Source organism: Schistocerca nitens, chromosome 1 (assembly GCF_023898315.1).
Source record: "Schistocerca nitens isolate TAMUIC-IGC-003100 chromosome 1, iqSchNite1.1, whole genome shotgun sequence".
Classification (NCBI taxonomy): domain Eukaryota; kingdom Metazoa; phylum Arthropoda; class Insecta; order Orthoptera; family Acrididae; genus Schistocerca; species Schistocerca nitens.
Window position 1 is genome coordinate 394261583 of NC_064614.1, and position 19234 is coordinate 394280816.

Below are 19234 nucleotides of genomic sequence, written 5' to 3' on the forward strand. Positions count from 1 at the left end.
TCACTTGATGGCTCCCAGTCACAGAAATTTGTTTTGTTTTCTTTTGACGTGGGAGCTGTAAACGAAGAGACCAGCAATATCACGAAACATATACATGAGTCACGTGAAGAAGGACCCCACCCCCCCCCCCCCCCCCCAATCACTATTGCTCAGCTTGCTCTGCGCATGCACGAATCTGGCAGCTTGGGCGTGCCGGAAAAATTTTTCCGGGTAGCATCTGGCTACTTGCTGCTACTGCTCATACGGCAAACAGCCACGCTTCAAGTAGCCAGAAGCGGGAGAAGGCACTGCGCATACGCGAATTCAGCTCTGCTCATGTGCACGAACCTGCTGGCAACTGCTCAAACGAACCACCCTTCTTCAGTTGCGTGGTACTTGCAATGACGTTTGAACCTCGCTGTGTGCTAGAGGAGTCCAGTAGTAGCTTTACAGTTATGTACTTTGGTAATGTGTTGTCAACAGAAGCACGTGTGTCGCTTTGTTTTGCATGTGGAGATGGGTGCGGGATGACACTTTTGACGGAACTTGTGTCAGCAGATTAATTTCACAAGTTTGAGAAATAAGTTAGTCAGTGACAGTATCATTGCAAACCGATTTGTAATATTGTGAGAGTAATTTGTAAACTTTTTAAAATACAAATGGAGCCAAAAAGTGAGACGCGCATGATTTTAACCAGATTTAAGTCTGAAACCGGGGAGGTTCTGGGAAATCTGTTGGACCTTCCAATAGATATAACAGTTGATAAATTGCAACTGATCTGCAACGCTCTTCTGAAGCAAGTAAGTATTGTTCGTGATTCTTTATAGGCTAATGTAACCAATGGCTCTGTGGATAAAGACGTAAGCTGATATTGACAAACGCTGAAAAGTGACTCGATTGATTAGCTGTGACTATTTTCATTCTGCTAGATTTATAACACTTTTGTATCATTGAATGACAACAGCATGTTAATTTTGGCGGATGGGGGTGAGGAATTCAGCAAATAGTGTGCAATTAATGTCGGCAAAAAGAATTCTTTTAATGTTCATTTTCGTATAAGTTATGTTTGTAAACTCCACCAGTTTTAGTATAATTAAGCACAGACACTTTAATTCTTGTAGGCCTACATGCGTAATTGGTCAGTTTGGCACTTTGTCTTCTATATTAAGTCACCTATTATAGACAAGTTGTGGGCTACACTAGTAAACTTGTAAGTTTTTGTACGGTAATAAAAATCTGAAGTTCCATATCTAGGCCGCCCGATGTGGCCGAGCAGTTCTAGATGTTTCATTCCAGAACCGCACTGCTCCTACGGTCGCAGGTTCGAATCCTGCCTTGGGCATGGATGTGTGTGATGTCCGTAGGTTAGCTAGGTTTAAGTAGTTCTAAGTCTAGGGGACTGATGACCTCAGATGTTAAGTGCCGTAGTGCTTAGTCATTTGAACCATTCATAGCTAGTTAAATGCGGTAGGACTAATTTACATTAATATTGAAACTTAGTACCTTTGATTTGATCTTAATTAACATTAGAACAGTGGAAACGGTAACACTCCTTAAACATTAGGAAGGGGTCCTTTGACCCCTTATGAGACATCTTTGCATTATAGATCCACAACATGAATGAAGTTGGACCAATATATTTTTCATTCAGCTAAATGTGACCAATTTATGAAGTTACTAACAGTTATTCATTTATTTCATTGTTTTGAAGCAGTGAAATTTAATGTTGAGCATAGTTGCTTTTCTTCCATGTCAAATGTTGGGCATAGGTAGGTACTTTCCATCTATGTTTTCTGCATGCAGCTTTTGCATTTCTCTTGGATATCATTGGTCACTTCGCTTATACGATTTGAGACATTTTTCGTTTTTTCAATTTGTTAGGTCCTATAGAAACTTCTTCATTGGATTAGCTTCCTTGCTCCTGCCTCACTCTGTTCTCCATTTGTTAGTTCATTTACCAGCTGTGGAATGAATGCTTTACCTGCAGATTATTTTCAGTTATTTGAATGTTGATGATCCATTTTTTGTTGCTGCCATGGCAAGGATGTTACAAGAGAGATGCATTGACCATCTGCTGCAAGCAACTTTGGTTGAGTGTTTGATTCATTTGATCTATAGTGTCCACACCATACTTTGTAGTGTTATAAAAGGTAACAATTGCATGTTTCTTCTTTCATTCTTTGCTCACTGCTACTTCAGAATGCAGTGTGCAGTTTGGTACAATGTAAGAGCATCTCCACAACATCTATCTTCTTCACTTTTTCCCCTTTTTTGTGGTGCAGGTGAAGATATTCCTGTGAATCTTGTTTATTGTCCCCACCAACAATGTTTTCTTCTGTTGAAGTTTCTTGGTGAGTTGAAGGGATGCCTAGGAGTTCGTTTGCTGTCACATTTCCACCTTGGTTTATAAATGTTTTCAGTGAGGCAAGGAACGACTTACTATCCCAATGGCTGTTTGTTTGAGTAGAGTTTTTCCTGATCCAGATGTGGAAAGGCATTGCAATTTATTTGGAATCCATGACTGCAGCTGCCAAAAATTTGAATCTGTACTTGTCAAGTTTGTGTAGAATATCAGCTGTGTTATTTTTACCAGGCACATAAAACTGGAGATACATTTGTGCAAACTTGTACCATATTCAGAAATGAGAACAGACCTATCAGCAGGAATGCATTGAGTTCATGATGACTTCTCATCATACAAAAGGGGTCTGATACATTAGTTGCATATTTCAGCCGAGCAAATACATGTTGTAAGAAAAGAAGCTGTTAGTGGTACATGATACTAGTCTTTGCCCCTGTGGTGTACTGAGATATCCCACAAGAAAAGTTTATGACAGTTGATACCAGAAGTACCCTGGACACCCGTCTGTAGCAGGAACATCAATGCACTCAACTCGGTTACTCTGCCCACAAGAATCACGGCTCCTGGAGCGGCAACGCCACCACGAAGAGAGATGCACGCTTAAGTAAATGTGTACGAGCAGAAATGGTGCATTGCAAGTTGTAAGACAGTCTGAGTCTTGCTATGGAGTTTGTGCAGAACATTCTGAGTCTCTAAGTCATCAAGTGAGATAGAAAGATTGACAAATAGACAGACAGTGTTAGTCTTCAGTAGAAACAGAACGGTGAATAGAATTATGGTATATGGACAGAGACAGCCTGCATACAGATTTAACGGAGTACTGTTAGTTTGGAACTGTTCTCCTAACAGTACATCAAGACAGAAGATTAATAACCTGTGTTATGCAATTGCTGCTACCAGAGTTGAGAAATATATTTTATTATTAACTGTTCTGTATGAATTCATTGTGTGTGCGTGTGTGGGTGCGTGTGACTGACGCCTGAACAACAGGGAACTGACATGTATCGAGACTAGAAAATAGTACATTGATAGTGGCTAGGCACTAGCCAAAATCTGGATTTGCCAAATAAAACCTACAAAAAACTGACGATTGATTGCTGCGCTCTATAATTTATAAATTTATAAGACGATCATCATCTGAATCTGCCAGTCCACTTCTGATTCAGTATCTGAGTCCTCCAGAAATGCAAAATCTTTTCTCTAACGAGACTACACTGACGTGATGTTAATTGAAGACACCTATTAAAGTCAAAGAAAATCCACTCACTGATGTGACAGGTAACGAGAGCTGCACATGAAATACAACGGAAAAGTTACATTACAATTGCATACATCATTATTTGAGGCAGCAGTTGTTGGCCAGAACAAAATGAAACACAAGTATCTTTGGGATTATGAGAACATCAGTATTCTGAAAAAGGAGTTATGTCAGGGGGTCTCTTGACCCCAACTCCCACCCCAACCTAGAGCAGCATGGGTTACATTTTGTTTGTCGCATCCAGATAGGACCAAAGGATAATAGAGTGGACACTGGAGCTTTTGTTCTTGCCTTTGCTGGAAATGTTTTACCTAAGAAACTGAAGGGCAGGATTTATGGGTGTGATATCAAACACTATTTTCATCCTTCTATTAGACATTTTAGGTGCCATAGATTTTAACGCATATCCTCTCATTGTACGAATGAGGCTACTTATGAGATGTTCAAAAGTGCTACTCATGAGGGCAGACTTTATGAACAACTCCCTACACATACAAACTGTCCAGAACAACTCCCTACAACTTTATGAACAACTTCTTACACATATAAACTGTCCAGAACACACCACCCCTGTCATTCACCTACATGTTCAGTTTTCAAGTGGAAGAAAAAGATCCAAGAATATGAAGTCTTATAAAGAAAAAGTTTGACTGGCTACGTCCAGTCAATATGACATCAAATTCTGCAAACATTGTGTCAATATCCACACTTGGCTCTTTGACATTTTCTCAAACAGGAACTCTTGGCCCTAGCCAGATGTCAGTGCAGGAGGGGACATCTGCTCCTTCGGCCCCCAAATCCACAGCATTGGTGGTAAGAATCTCATTGGTGCAGCTGGAGGCGTCTCATCCTCTTCGGCATCTCCAGGAAAGAGGACACCTGCCGGGATGCCCCCCTCACAAGATGAAACAGACCAGCATTCTGCCATCAGGTGGCTGAGAGCAACAGGCTGTGGACAGTAGATGAGAACTTCATCTTCTGTTCCAAAAGTCAAGATAGAAAAATCCACACAGAACTGAAACTTTGCAGGGAAAAGAAGGAAAACTTGAAAGTTTCACAAGTTCTGCTGCTCAAGTCAGTCTGGCCCCCATCTCCCCTGAGATGAAGAATCACACATTCAGTTGTAGTACAACTCGGCAGCAAAGTAATTTGTGCCTTCTCTGATCCTAATCTGATGTTCCTTTTACATTCACATCTACATCTACACTCTGCAAACCATCCTGAGGTGCACGGCAGAGTGTACGTCCCATTGTACCAGCTGTGAGGGTATCTTTCTGCTCCATTCACATATGGAGCATGGGAAGAATGATTGTTTGAATGCCTCTGTGCATGCAGTAATTATTCTAATCTTATCCTTATGATCCCCATGCGAAAGATATGTAGGGGAATGTAGTATATTCCTAGCAGCCCATAATCTACAGTATTTCCGAGCCAGGGCAAAAAATTGATAGTACCCTCTCCCAAGTGAGCGTTTGAGATAGGATGTCAAAAAGTGAAAAGAAAGATCCATCAAAAAAAAAAAAATTTCATTTTGTAGCTCACATCTTCCTGAAGAGTTTGATGTATAAAACACACATGTTCAAGGAAATGTCAGACGTGTTATTTGGTCTTAAGTGTGCCAAAGTGTGGTGGCATGCCTCTTCACACAGCATTCTTCTATCACACGTCACTGTATTTCACTTTGTGGAATTCAAATGTGTATGTTTTGTAATGGAAGCCATCAAACCTACATTCAGGACAGTGGAAATGAAAATATCCTGTGGTGCTTCTCCCAGTCGGCTGGACATCCTATCCCCTTAAAAAAAGAAAACCTCACCATTAACACTGGGTGGGGTTATTCGTGACCAGGAGAGTAAGAAATCTTCAGAAAATTTGCACTCTTCATTGCATATTAGCTAATAGCTTTCTCTTTTTTGTGATGTAAAATTAAATATAGGAGACATAAGACCAGTAAAGACAAGAGATAAGGATGACAGTACATATTTCTTCAGTCCTTAGGTTGTAGCATTTTTTCTTTTTCATCTTGCTACTTTACACGGTGTGCTTTCCTTTCTGCAAAGGACTCTATTACCTCATCGAAGTTCATGAAAATGTTTTGCTACATGCAAAATCAAAATGTCATTGTCTAATACTGAAAAGCTGTTAATAAGGATAGTACACAAGGTTGGTGTGGTTCCTTGATTTGGTTACATCTATTTTGTCACTGACTGTTTCGGCACAAATGGTCATTTTTATCTGCCTCACTTACATAACTAATACGACAAAGTGTAATTCACAAAGTACCAATATCAAATGCCTATTAGCCCTACTACAAGCAAAATGTTTTATGTTAAGAAATAGTTTCACATTTCATTCATATTCTCCAGTTTCTCAAGCGTGATATTGAAAAGTAGTAGTAGTAGTAGTAGTAGTAGTAGTAGTAGTAGTACAAAATTTGTATCTAAATTTGGAATCGTCAAATTCTTCTATTCAATTTGTGTGATGTCTCCATTACATCTACATGATTACTCTATCCACAATAAAGTGCTTGGCAGAGGGTTCAATCAACCACCTTCAAGCTGTCTCTCTACCATTCCACTCTCAAACGGTGCGCAGGATAAATGAGCACTTAAATTTTTGTGTGCGAGCCATGATTTATTTTATCATGATGATCATTTCTTGCTATGTAGGTGGGTGCTTACAGAATATTTTTGCAATCGAAGGAGAAAACTGGTGATTGAATTTTTGTGAGAAGATCCGTCACAATGAAAAACACCTTTGTTTTAATGATTGCCACTCCATTGCATGTATCATGCCTGTGGCACTATCTCCCTATTTCGTGGTAATACAACACAAGCTGCCCATCTTTGGACTTTTTCGATGTTGTCTGTCAGTCTCACACGATTTGGATCCCACATCGCACAGCAATACTCCAGAATAGGGTGGACAAACATGGTGTAAGCAGTCTCTTTAGTAGACCTGTTGCACCTTCTAAGTGTTCTGCCAATGAATCACAGTCTTTAGTTTGCTCTACCCAAAACATTGTCTATGTGATCATTCCAATTTAGATTATTTGTACTTATTTAGTTGAATTTAAAGCCATCAGATTTGTGTGAATTATCACATAATTGAATTTTAGCAGATTTCTTTTAGTACTCGTGTGAATAACTTTACACTTTTCTTTATTCAGGGTCAATTTCCACTTTTCGCACCATACACATATCTTATCTAAATCATTTTGCAATTCATTTTGGTCATCTGATGACTTTACAAGACGGTAAATGACAGCATCATCTGCAAACAATCTAAGACGGCTACTCAGATTGTCTCCTGTGCCGTTAATATAGATCAGGAACAATAGAGGGCCTATAACACTTCCATGTTGGATGCTGGATATTACTTCTGTTTTACTCTGACTTTCCATCTATTACTACAAACTAGGGCCTTTCTGACAGGAAATCGTGAGCCCAGTCACACAACTGAGGCGATATTCCATAGACATGCAGTTTGGTTAGAAGACACTTGTGAGGAACGATGTCAAAAGACTTCTGGAAATCTAAAAATATGGTATCAATTAAAAATCCCCCGTCGATAGCCCTCATTACTTCATGAATATAAAGAGCTAGTTGTATTTCACAAGAACAGTATTTTCTGAATCCATGCTGACTGTGTGTCAGTAAATCATTTTCTTGGAGGTAATTCATGTTCCAAAACCCTACTGCAAATCGACATTAGTGATATGGGCCTGTAATTCAGCAGATTACTCCTATTTCCCTTTCTGGGTATTGGTGTGACTTGAGCAATTTTCCAGTTTTTAGGTATGGATCTTTCTGTGAGTGAGCAGTTGTATGTAATTGCTAAATGTGGAGCTATTGTGTCAGCATACTCTGAAAGGAATCTGACTGGTATACAATCTGGCCCGGAGGCCTTGCCTTTATTAAGTGATTTAAGCTGCTTTGCTACACTGAGGATGTCTACTTCTATGTTTCTCATCTTGGTAGTTGTTGTTGATTGGGATTCAGGAATATTTAGTTCATCTTCTTTGGTGAAGGAGTTTCTGAAAACTGTGTTTAATAGCTCTGCTTTAGTGGCATGGTCATCAGTGACTCCTTCCTTGTTCTAACAATCAATCTTATCATCATTAATTCTGCAACTATTCCTGCCGCTATCAAAACTTACTCTGCAGTTAATGTTACGAACCTTGCCAAAATCACTGGTTTAGTTGTCCCACATTCATTCTCTGGTTAGATGTTGTTATGTGTCCGTACAATGCATTTTCCATGCCTACTCTGAGAATAGAACTTATGTGGCTAGTAACAAGGGACTGTACAACTGGAACTTTGTAGTGTAGTGATCTGGCAAAAATTTTCTGTCAAAATTTCATTTTCTTTGATACACCAAGAAGATAATATGTAATATTTCTTACGTGCTATTCTTGTTAGGCATTTATTTCCACCCAGGTAGTCTGAATCTATGGATTTCACTAATAATTATAACAACGCTTATCGTTTGCACACCCAATCGACTCTATAAACAAACAGCTATTGGTCTTCACCCGTTCAGGTTTATTGGCTCAGCTTGTATATCTCTGTCCCCTTTTGTCTGCAGGAAAGTTTTTTATTTCTTGATGTGATGGGGATTCCTCTCCCAGAGACATTGCATACATTAAAAAATCAACTGATGATTCATTCAGAAATCAACTTAGAATGTGTTCAAAAAACAACAGGGATACATTTCAAAATCATATGAATAATTGATAGACCGACATTCACTGGAGGCTAGGCACTTTGTGAAACAAAGTTTCTTTCTTGAAGAATGTGAATTTGGCACCCTTTGAATTTGCCATCCGGTGCAGATACCCTGGCTTGCCACACCCCTTATGTCTATCTTCAAGAGTCTTCTAGTTCAGTTTCTTCATTATCTCTGTGACATTCTCCCATGTATTAAACAAACCCGTGCCCATTCGTGCTGCCCTTCTCTCTGTACATTCAATGTCCCTTGTTAGTCCTGTCTGGTATGGGTCCCACACACTTGAACAATATTCTACAACCAATTGCATGACTGATTTGTAAGCTGTCTCGTTTGTAGACTGATTGCACTTTCCCAGTATTCTACCAAGAAACCAATGTCTACCACCGGCTTTAACCACGACTGAACCTATGTGATCATTACGTATTGTATCCTTACAAAGTGTTACACTCAGATATATGTGTCAATGGAACTGTAATGGTTACCATCACCACCTGGCCAAACTCCATTGTTTAGTGGCTACTTACTGGCCATTTGGTGTGGTGCTTCAGGAGATTGTGGTTCTCAGAAGTATAACTTATTTGCAGAGAAGCAACAATTTTTATTACACTCTCTGTTGCTCAGACTGACTATACAGAACAATATATTAAAGTTTAATTTAATAGGTACTCTGTAACATGACAAATTCCTTCGCACCAAACAGTCTTGAAGTTTCTGTGGAAATTTAGTCTCCTGAATACTATTTGCTGGTATTTTGGCATAGGATGCTATGTTTGTAAGTTTTCTGAATATGTAATTTTATGTTACTGGACATACAGGTTTTTGCCACTTACAAATCTTATTGATATTTGACAAAATATGTGTGCAGCATTCTTAAGATCTCTTGTTATAGATTACAAAACTGCAGAAAATGTTACCATCAATGCATTGTCTTGTCGTCAATATACAGTATGAACAACAAGACTCCCAACACACTTGCTTCTGTTTTAGCTTTGCTGTGTCTAATTAGCTGGCCATACATGAACAGTATTTAGGGGCAGGCCATAGATGTTTCTGATGGGTTCTGCAAAATTTCCAGACACTGTCTGTCAGTGGAGACATGACCTGCAGGTCTGTACATGCAGCTCTGAGAACTGGAGATCCTGCCTCTCCAGCTTATCACAAGTGCAGATTTTTTTGGTGGGCAACGTTAAAGAATTCCGTGAATTTTCATGTGACAGCAAGTATAGTGAAGGAGTGGACTAATGACATCTTTGAAAGATTTCTACCTGTGCTGTAGAATACCTTCTTTTAGGAAACTGACACATGGAACATTAACTTAGACAAAAAAGAATGTAAAAAATCAGTCTTATAAAGAGATGAACTGAATATTTTTATGTGGTATTCCAACTGTGGACTAAATTATAATAAAATCTAAGATACAAAGTTTGAAATAAAATTTCAGAAAAGAAATTCTTTATTTGTGTGACCAAATTGTTTGTAGTTGCTTAATAATTACTGAAGTTATTTTAAATCTTTGCAACTACAAGACAATGTGTATCTTGTCACCAAACATGTTTTGTTTGATTGAAAGAAAACATCATCAGTTACTTGTAATGAAACAGTTTACATTTGTATTCACTTTCTTGATCTAAAAACAGTTCATTACAAAAATGTTGATTTTATTTATGGTATCTTATGTCTGATTTTCGTTCACATAAGGAAATGCTGTCTGATTGCATGTTGTGTTTCACATCAAGAAATGTATAATTCTGGCAAAGGAGTGTGGGATTAAGTGGAAAACAGTGCTGCCTAATGATGAAATGCCTTAAAAATGTGTAAGTGGATGACATTTCTTGACATGAGGAAAAATCGGCTGTTAAGTGCAGTAAATAAGACCAACATTTTTTCTTAACTCTTTTCTGAAGTTTCTGAAGCAGTTTAAATCTATCGTTCCAACTAGATGAAAATGCGTATTTTGTCACCAGAAGCATTTCATTTGACTGAGATGATGTTTTATTTCAGTCAAATGAAACGCATTTGGTGACAAAATACATATTTTCTTCTAGTTGGAAAGATAGATTTAAACTGCCTTCAGAAACTTCAGAAAAGAGTTAAGAAAGATGCAGGCCTCTTCAAAGAAGTGGAAAGGGAGGGGGGATGAATTGTATCAATAATTGTATGTGAGTGCCAATAAAATATTGATTGCACTGTGTTCATTTATTGTATTACCCATAACTGTGTTATGTCCTTTATTATTATTGTACTTTACAAAGGATCAAGAATACCCTGTTCCTAGCACATTGAAGCTCCACAGTCCTCAGAGCAATGCGCACAATTCCGAATCAGATTCATATATATGGAATATTGTCTTTCGGAAATCCATTTTTTGACCGATTTTGTGCAATTTTTCTGTCAAGAAATATATGAATACATAGTGTAAAAATTGTCAGCGATGCCACAATTATTTTCATATTATGGTCCATTCTAACTTCCTGTCAGTGATAGAAACAAGTTTCATAATCTAGAAATATAGGGGAATAAAATGTCTAAACACTGCACTGTGCAATGTACCTTTGGTGAGGCACCACAGTCATAGGTCCACGGATGAATCGTGAAAATCCTTTGATTTACTGCATACTTGAAGACACCTGGCCTCTGGGCAGATTTGAGAGACTAGATACAAAAGACGGTCCCTGCTGGTTTGATCGGCAGGCCAGTTCTGTCAAAAATATCCATGTAAATGGCCCATGGTTCTGTCCTGTTTCAGAAATCTGCTTCTGTGTGGCCAGCTATTAAGTGGTGAGGTAACATCCAGGAGAAGATAGCTAGTATGAACATAAGTTTCAAATGGACCCTTAGTGCATTCAACAGAAAGAAATAGTCGAGGATTGCATAGCAGCTGTATGGTAGATAAGGCAATTGCCAAATATGAAGTATAGGAAATGTGTACCACAAGCATCTGGATACTAACCTTGGTGCCAGACAACCTTTACATAGCAGTAACATGTATTAGGTTTTAGTGAGAGGTATTTTGATAAGATTGTGGTGTGGTTGTCTTTGTTCTTCTGTTGATAAACATGTTTCATTTAGCAGCTCCTTATAGCCCTGCCGTGCAGTAGTTGCTGTTTCTTTCCAGAGCCCATATACCATGATGTGCCTCACAACTAGGTATAGTTCTCTCAAGTCCTTGGTCAGTTATTGTTCTAAAATTGCCTTTCCATTGTGCTGGCAGCTTGCATGTGTTCAAAGAATGACATGTTTTATTTTAAGTAAAAGTTTTTTTTTGTGCTCTTTGTTTATTTACTCATAGTGATAAGTCACACAAGAAACTCAATTTGGCGATTTGTCAATTTCGAGTGTACGTCTTAGCTGGTATGACTGGTCTGTACGGCATCTTGGAGTGTAAATGTCAGTTGTCTTTTTGTTATGATACAATATTGTTATTTGTATGTTTACTTTTTATTTGTGTGATCCTGTAAAGTAGTTTATTCACTGAAGCTGTCAGAAAAGCTGTCAGAAAATAACTTTACAAGATCGTGCAAATAAAAAGTAAACATATAAATAATGTGATTGTATCATAATACCATATGGACTGTGCCATACCAGCTAAGACGTACACTTGATAGTGACAAACTGCTAAAACGAGCTTGTTGTGTGACTTGTCACTACCAATAAATAGATAGATAAATAAATAAAAAATAATAAATAGTGCAGCAGAAAACTCGTACTTGAAATAAAATATACTTCTGAACTCGATCCAAAGTTTTTATATTTGCTCCTGCCCACTAAATGTTTCATTTTCCTCTTGAGAAATAACATTATTGCCTCTTTATCTTGTTTACTTAATATACAAATCTTTATACTTGTTTTAGTTGCCCTGCTCTCTTTGGCATTCATTATTGATGTAACTGTTTCATGCTCACAGTTACCAATTTCAGTGTGAAAATCCTCATAGAGATAGGTCTGTCAATGTGTAGGAGTTCTCTGGTGGGGGTTGGTGGGCAGGGAAAGTCACAAGCAGCTTCATGATGCTGAAACCTTTTATTTACTTCTCACAGTTCATAATGGTAGGCTAATGGCTTCATTAGGCGGGTACTGGGTAGTGGGCATTGAACCCACAGACCCCGGTGCATGATTTGTAAAAGAGATGCAGCCAACCGTCCCAACAAGTAGGTCAGCACGTTGGCGAGGTGACCTTACGACATGTACATTCTCAGACGACTGGTGGCACTGACTCAGCTGTGAGATGGAGGTGTGGCAGTCATACTCAACCCTGAATGAGATCGACTGGTAGATGGCTTCAATGTGAGATGGCAGAACCTCATTTGGACCCTCTGCTCATCGATGCTGCGCCTGGACCACTTGGCAGTTTCTTCTTTAATGACCTCGTTGTCAACAGGATGTTAAACACTAATCTCCTCCTCTTGGCAGATGGTCGTGCCAGGATGACGGTCATGTGGTGGTGGAACACAGTGGACACAGCCTCGATGATTCATTGATTTGGTCACAGTCTGGCCGGATGACAGTATTTTTATGTGCCAGAGGGGGTTCATTGAGTGACTGCTCCAAATGTCACACGTGCCAAAGTGTACTCTTCCTCTCTCAGAAGAATTTGGCTGTGTGAATTCTTTCTGCAGTTGCACCTGAAAGTGGTTGACTTTCACAGTTCATTTCAGAAATGTTATCTTAGTCACTGACTCATGATATTCATAGGATTCCATTTGCAACAGCTCAGCTGCTTCCTCACCGGTGCTGACACTAATGGTATAGGCTTGCCAAGTGGAAGGCCAGTAGGGACAGGATCTGTGTGACTCTCTGCTTCATTTGGCAGTAGACAGTGCCTGTTGTTAGGCACGACTCCGAAAGGAAGGTCTGATGGGTAGGACAGTGGATAGGTGGTATTCTTGGATGTGGTTCCGGTAATGGTGGCAGGTTGGCAAAAAGAGGGACCAGTTGTGCTGCAATGACTGTCATTGATTATTAGAATTCATACTTGTAGCTATAACCATAGCCTTTTTATAAATGTCCCTGGTCAAAGATTGTGCAGATAAAGGTTGCCAGGACTGCTACCAAGAAGAGCCAATGTGAGCCTACCCTTATCTCTTCCCAAGTACACTCATAATATGGATATCTCTGTGTGGAACAGATCTCGAAGCCATATTTATCAGCTTTGTAGGATATACTGTGACTATCTGGGCCTGACACTCTGGCAAGTGTGAGGTAGTAAGTAATGCTAGGAAATTCCTGTCCAGTGTTGTTAGGTCCCTCCATGGTACTAAACTTGCCTAGGTATTTCTCAGTGTAGCCATGAGTCCATAGAAAGTTGCATAGGCAACATGCAGTACAGCTGGTTGTTCCTTAATCAATATAGATGAGCAGAAAAAATATCATAATTTTCTAATACAGCATTAGTAGTGTGCTGCGTGACACAGTCACGTTGATTAAATATCTAGGCATGATGATGCAAAGCAGTATGAAATGGAGTGAGCACATAAGGACTGTAGTAGGGAAGACTAAGGGTGGACTGTGTTTTGGGAGAATTATGCGTAGTTGTAGTTCATCTGTTGAAACCCATTGTCGAGTACTGCTCTGGTGTCTATGATCCTCACCATGTTTTATTAAAGGGAAACATCAAAGCAATTCAGAGGTGGGCTGCTAGATTTGTTACTGAGTATTATGCATATGCTTTGTAAACTCAAATAGGAATCCCTGGAGGGAAGACAATGTTCTTGTCGCAAAACACTTTTGAGAAAAATGTAGAGAACTGGCATCTGAAACTGACTGCAAAACGATTCTATTGCCTTCAATGTATAGTTCACATAAGGTCCATGAAAGTAAGATAAGAGAAATTAGGACTGCACAGAGGCATGTACACATTTCTTTCCCTCCCTTTCCCCACTGCTGGCCAGGGGGTTAGAATAGGCCCGAGGTATTCCTGCCTGTCGTAACAGGTATCTAAAAGGAGTCTCGCACCTTTTGGCCTTTAAGTCATGGTCCCCTGTAGGGTTTGACCTCCATTTTTCAAAATTTTCCCAAAGAGAGAGCCAATTGGGGAAGAGTGCCTTACATGGTGCATTGTGTCCATCATGCATTGAGATCCTTAGCCCATTTTCTCGTTGTGGCATTGCAGTCCCGCTCATCTTCCATCTCTTGAGCGAGGACACCTTCCTGGGTGCATTTTCCTCCACCCTATGCAGTGTCATTATCTGCGCCAACGAGGAACGTGGAATTCTTTGCACCTCACATCCAGCATGGTAGCCGGTCCGTAGTGGTGGGGCTGCCATGTACCCTGTTGGTTGTAGCATCCTGACTACACAGGGATTGCTCTGCTGATGCCTGCACCGTTAACTCCCCACGTATGCCAAGGAATAGATGCCAGTCAACCTGGGGCATCGAGACTCCCAGCAATGGCCATCCTGCCAGGTGGCCTTTGCTGTGGCTGTGTGACGCCCATGAGGAGGGCCCCTGGTCGGAGTGGGTGGCATCAGGGTGGATGACGCACGATGAAGTGTACCACGTCATCACTTGCTGGTGTTCTAACGCCAGCAGTCTCTAAGTGTTCCAAGTCTCGGTACAATGCAAGGAAGTATGATCCTAAATCGTTCCCCATCTTGGCCACACCATTGGAGGGATGCCAGGCTAAGGATGGCAGCAAACCATATTTGCCCCGGTACCTTGTATGTACAAGAGTTGATGGGGACTCCTTTGTCTCGGTGAAGCCTCAGTTTTTTATGGAGCATTTAGAGGACAAGTTTGGGAGGTGGAGGGCTTGTCCAAAATGCTGTCAGTGTCAGTCTAGATAAAAACGGCATTGTCTGCCTAGTCATGGGCATTACTCGCTTGTGACAAGCTGGGGGATGTTTCCATCTCGCCTCATAAGAGCTTAAATATGGTCTATGGTATTATATTCCACAGGGACCTTCTATTGCAGTCTGACGACGAGCTGCATGCCAACATAGAGCAACGAGGAGTTCGTTTCGATCGGCGCATTCATGGGGGCCTGAGGAGTAATCAGGTTGCCACCAGTGCCTTCATCTTGGCCTTCGATGGTGACACATTACCTGAGAAGGTCAAGGTGATGGTCTGCCGCTATGATGTCAAGCCCTATATCCCTCCCCCAATGTGGTGCTGGAAGTTCGGCCATATGTCTTCCCGTCGAGACTGTGGATGTCCATCCCATTCCAATACTCCAATGTGCCCCGCCTCCCATCTGTCTCACCTGCGGGGAGCGTCATCCCCCTTGCTCACCAGACTGCAGGGTTTTACAGCGAGAAAGGAAAATCATGGAATACAAGTCCCTGGACCGACTGACGTACACAAAGGCCAAGAGGAAATTTGAGCGTCTACATCCTGTGGCATGACCTCCTCTTATGCTGCCGCTACGAGAACAGTTGTAGCCCCATCAGTTCCGCAAGTTCTAGTCGGCTCTCATAGCCGAAAGACTGCACCTGCCCAATTTCATGGTGGGAGGCACTTCCCTCGCTGTTGCTCCTGCACCACCTACCTCGAGAGCACTGTGCCCCCAACCATCGGGGACACCAGTCCCCACTTCTCAGCTGGAGAAGCGTAAGTCTTCTTCAGCACCTCTCACTAGGAAGGGGACCTTTGGGTCACTCGCTTCCCAGGTTGCTGTTCGTGGGAAAGATGACACCTGCCAATGGCTGTGAAGTGCCCAAAAGCAGCTGGTCGTAGGGCTTCACGATCATCCTCAGTCCCAGAGACTGAATCAGTTAAACCCTCCCAGCCAGAGAAACCCAAGGATCAGCGCGAGAAATCCAGAATGAAGACCCCAAGACCAAGGGAATTGCCGTGGACCCACACCACCGCTGCCTACAAACTCTGCATCTGAGGATGAGTTGAAGTTTCTGCTGAGGATCTAGATCTTGCCAGACCCTCAGACACAATGGATGTAGCCTGCTCAGGAATTAAGTCGGTGGCAGCAGGTGACCCTGAGGCGTAGACTACCTCATTGAATGGTTCATGCCTTCCCAGTCTCACAATCGTGTCATCCTCCAGTGGAATTGTGGCAGTTTTTACCACCACCTGGCTGAGCTATGGCAGCTGTTAAGCTTTACACCTGCTTTCTGCGATGCCCTCCAGGAAACCTGGTTCCCGGCAATGTGGACTCCTGCCCTTTGCAGCTACAGGGGATATTACAAGAACCGTAGTGAATATAATAGAGTGTCAGGTGGAGTTTGCGTTTATGCCCTGAACTCGGTATGTAATGAACCTGTACGCCTTCAAACTCCTCTTGAAGCTGTGGCTGTCGAGGATACGGATGACGCAGGAAATAACTGTCTGCAAAGTATACCTCCCTCCAGATGGTGTGGTACCTCTGAACGTATTGGCTGCACTGATTGATCAACTCCCTAAACCTTTCCTGCTAGGGAGATTTTTAACACCCCCATGGCAGAGATGTCAAAAATTTCCTGTCCCAACTCGTCCTGGGCCGCCAGACATTTCAGTGTGGCTCATGGTATTTACTCGGCCATTGATTTATCAGTTTGCGATTTATCAGTTTGCAGCCTAGGACTTCTCCCATGTATCCACTGGATGACCTGTGTGGTAGTGACCACTTCCCCATCTTCCTGTCACTCCCCTGGCATCACTCCCACGGTGTCATGCCCAAGGACGCCTACCCAGATGGGCTTTGAACAAGGCAGACTGGGTAGCCTTCACCTCTGCTGTCACCATTGAATCTACCCCATGTGGTGCCCCTTCCCTTTACCATCACTACTTGAGGTCCATTCACGTATACCTCCATGGTGTACACCATGGCTGAAGTTTTGTCTGGAACTTTTGCATGGCCCTAAGGGCACCGTTAACCCCACTGCTCTCCGCTGTCACTTCCTCTTGATTGTTGACGTGTTCCGGGGCTCTGAAGTTGTTTACACCAGCGGCTCAATGGTTGATCGTAATATTGGCTTTGCATGTGTCCACAAAGGCCATATTGAACAGCTTTCCTTGCCCACTGGCTGCAGCGTATTCACTGTAGAGCTTTTGGTCATATCTCGTGCACTTCAGTACATCCGTTCCTGTTCTGGTGAGTCGTTTCTTCTCTATTCTGACTCCCTGAGCAGCTTACGGGCTATTGACCAGTGCTACCCTCGCCAAGCTTTGGTAGCGAATATCCAGGATTTCATCTTTGCCCTGGTACGGTCCAGTTGTTCAGTGGTGTTGATGTGGACCCCAGGACACGTCGGAATCCCGGGTAATGGCCTTGCTGGCTGGCTGGCCAAACAGGCTATGCAGAAACCACTCCTGGAGATGGGCATCTCTGGAACTGACTTGTGTTCTATCTTACGCTGCAAGGTTTTTTGGCTGTGGGAGACGGAGTGGTATAACACTATGCACAACAAACTGTGTGTCATTAAGGAGACTGTGAATGTGTGGAATACGCACGGTGCTACCCCACAAGGGGTTATGGGTGTTAAAATCTCTATTTGTCCTTTGTCGGCTCTGCGTTGGCCATACATGGGTCACACATGGTTACCTCCTCCATTGCAAGGACCCACCTCAGTGTAGCTGTTGCTCCCATATGACAGTTGTCCACCTCTTCCTGGACTGCCCACTTTTAGCCACACTGCGGCAGACTTGTAACTTACAGTAACGCACAGTATGCTGGGCTCTTTTTTGTTTTGGAATAATGTAAACGTAATGTATAAGTGTTAATACAAACAAATGTGCTTAAGTGATAAAATGTTGTTCTGTTATGTTTTCTTTTGAATTGTTACCTAATTTTTGTACTGCATGAGCCTAATTCAGCTACTCAGGTAGAAGTGGATGAGTTAAACATCTGAATTGAAATTGTCGTAGAATGGAAACAGTACAATTCCAGACATGGGTTCCTATTCAAAATATTATGCACTCGGTACCCTCTATAAGTCCTAGAAATTTGTAACAGAAATTTCCGAACATCCTGTATAAATCTTGATACATAATTAACGTTCTTGAAACCAGTATAGTGGAATTTTGTAATAATGTGAAATTTCACAATATAACCCATTTTCATTAATTAATTTTGAAAAATGAAAACTTTTGTTACAACACAAATTAAAGAATCATACAAGCTACATGCACTACATACATCCATGTGTGATAAACCCGGTTTCTGAAATACCGTTTTTGGAAAATAAGCTGAACACATTGTACTGCCGGAGTATTTTCAACATACCTGATGAAAATATTGAAACATTCATTATTAGTCTGAATATTTATTTTACTTATATTTGTTTTGTGTTTTAACTTTGTTATTTTACGTTTTACATTCATTTTTCTCTCTTTTTACCATTACTCATATTTGTATTACGTTAATTGAAAATAACTAACTTTTTATTATGATACAGCATTACAATAAAATAATCCTTAAACAAATGCTTAAAACATAACTTTTCTTGGACTGTGCACATAAAATGAACAAAATTTCTCTACATAATATACATGTCAGAGAACACTATATAAAAGAAAATCCAGCAGGATTCAGATTGTCATGGGTGACCGTCTTAATATCCTGATTTGTATCAAGTGTATTTCATTGCATTGGTAAGTCTTTATGAAGAGAACTGATTATATGTGAAACATTTTATATGTATTATAGTGTCAAAGATATACCCTCCAAACCTAATATGCCAAATTACATTTTTGGTGAACTGAAATAGAGGGTAGCAAGGTTTTAACTATTTCAGCTGTTTCTCAGCACCACTGACACTCGTAACTATTTCACTCATCTTCTCAGTGGTATGAGAATTAAATGGGGGCATTTAAAATGGAAACTATTTCAGCTGTTTCTCAGCACCACTGGCACTCGTAACTATTTTACTCATCATCTCAGTGGTATGAGAATTAAATGGGGGCATTTAAAATGGAGTTAAACACTTCAGCTTTTGTATTGTTTTGCCCCCTCTGCACACCCGCCAAGTTTCATC

At 41.0% G+C, this 19234-nt stretch overlaps 1 protein-coding gene across 1 annotated transcript in view; it reads left to right on the top strand.

Moving 5' to 3' along the window:
- Positions 1–269: 269 nt before the first annotated feature.
- Positions 270–19234, top strand: part of LOC126249417 (notchless protein homolog 1) — an 83642-nt gene continuing 64677 nt past the window's right edge. The window contains exon 1 of the mRNA XM_049951074.1: positions 270–779. Coding sequence (XP_049807031.1) covers positions 639–779 — 141 coding nt within the window. The 5' untranslated portion in view covers positions 270–638. The remainder of the gene's footprint in view (positions 780–19234) is intronic.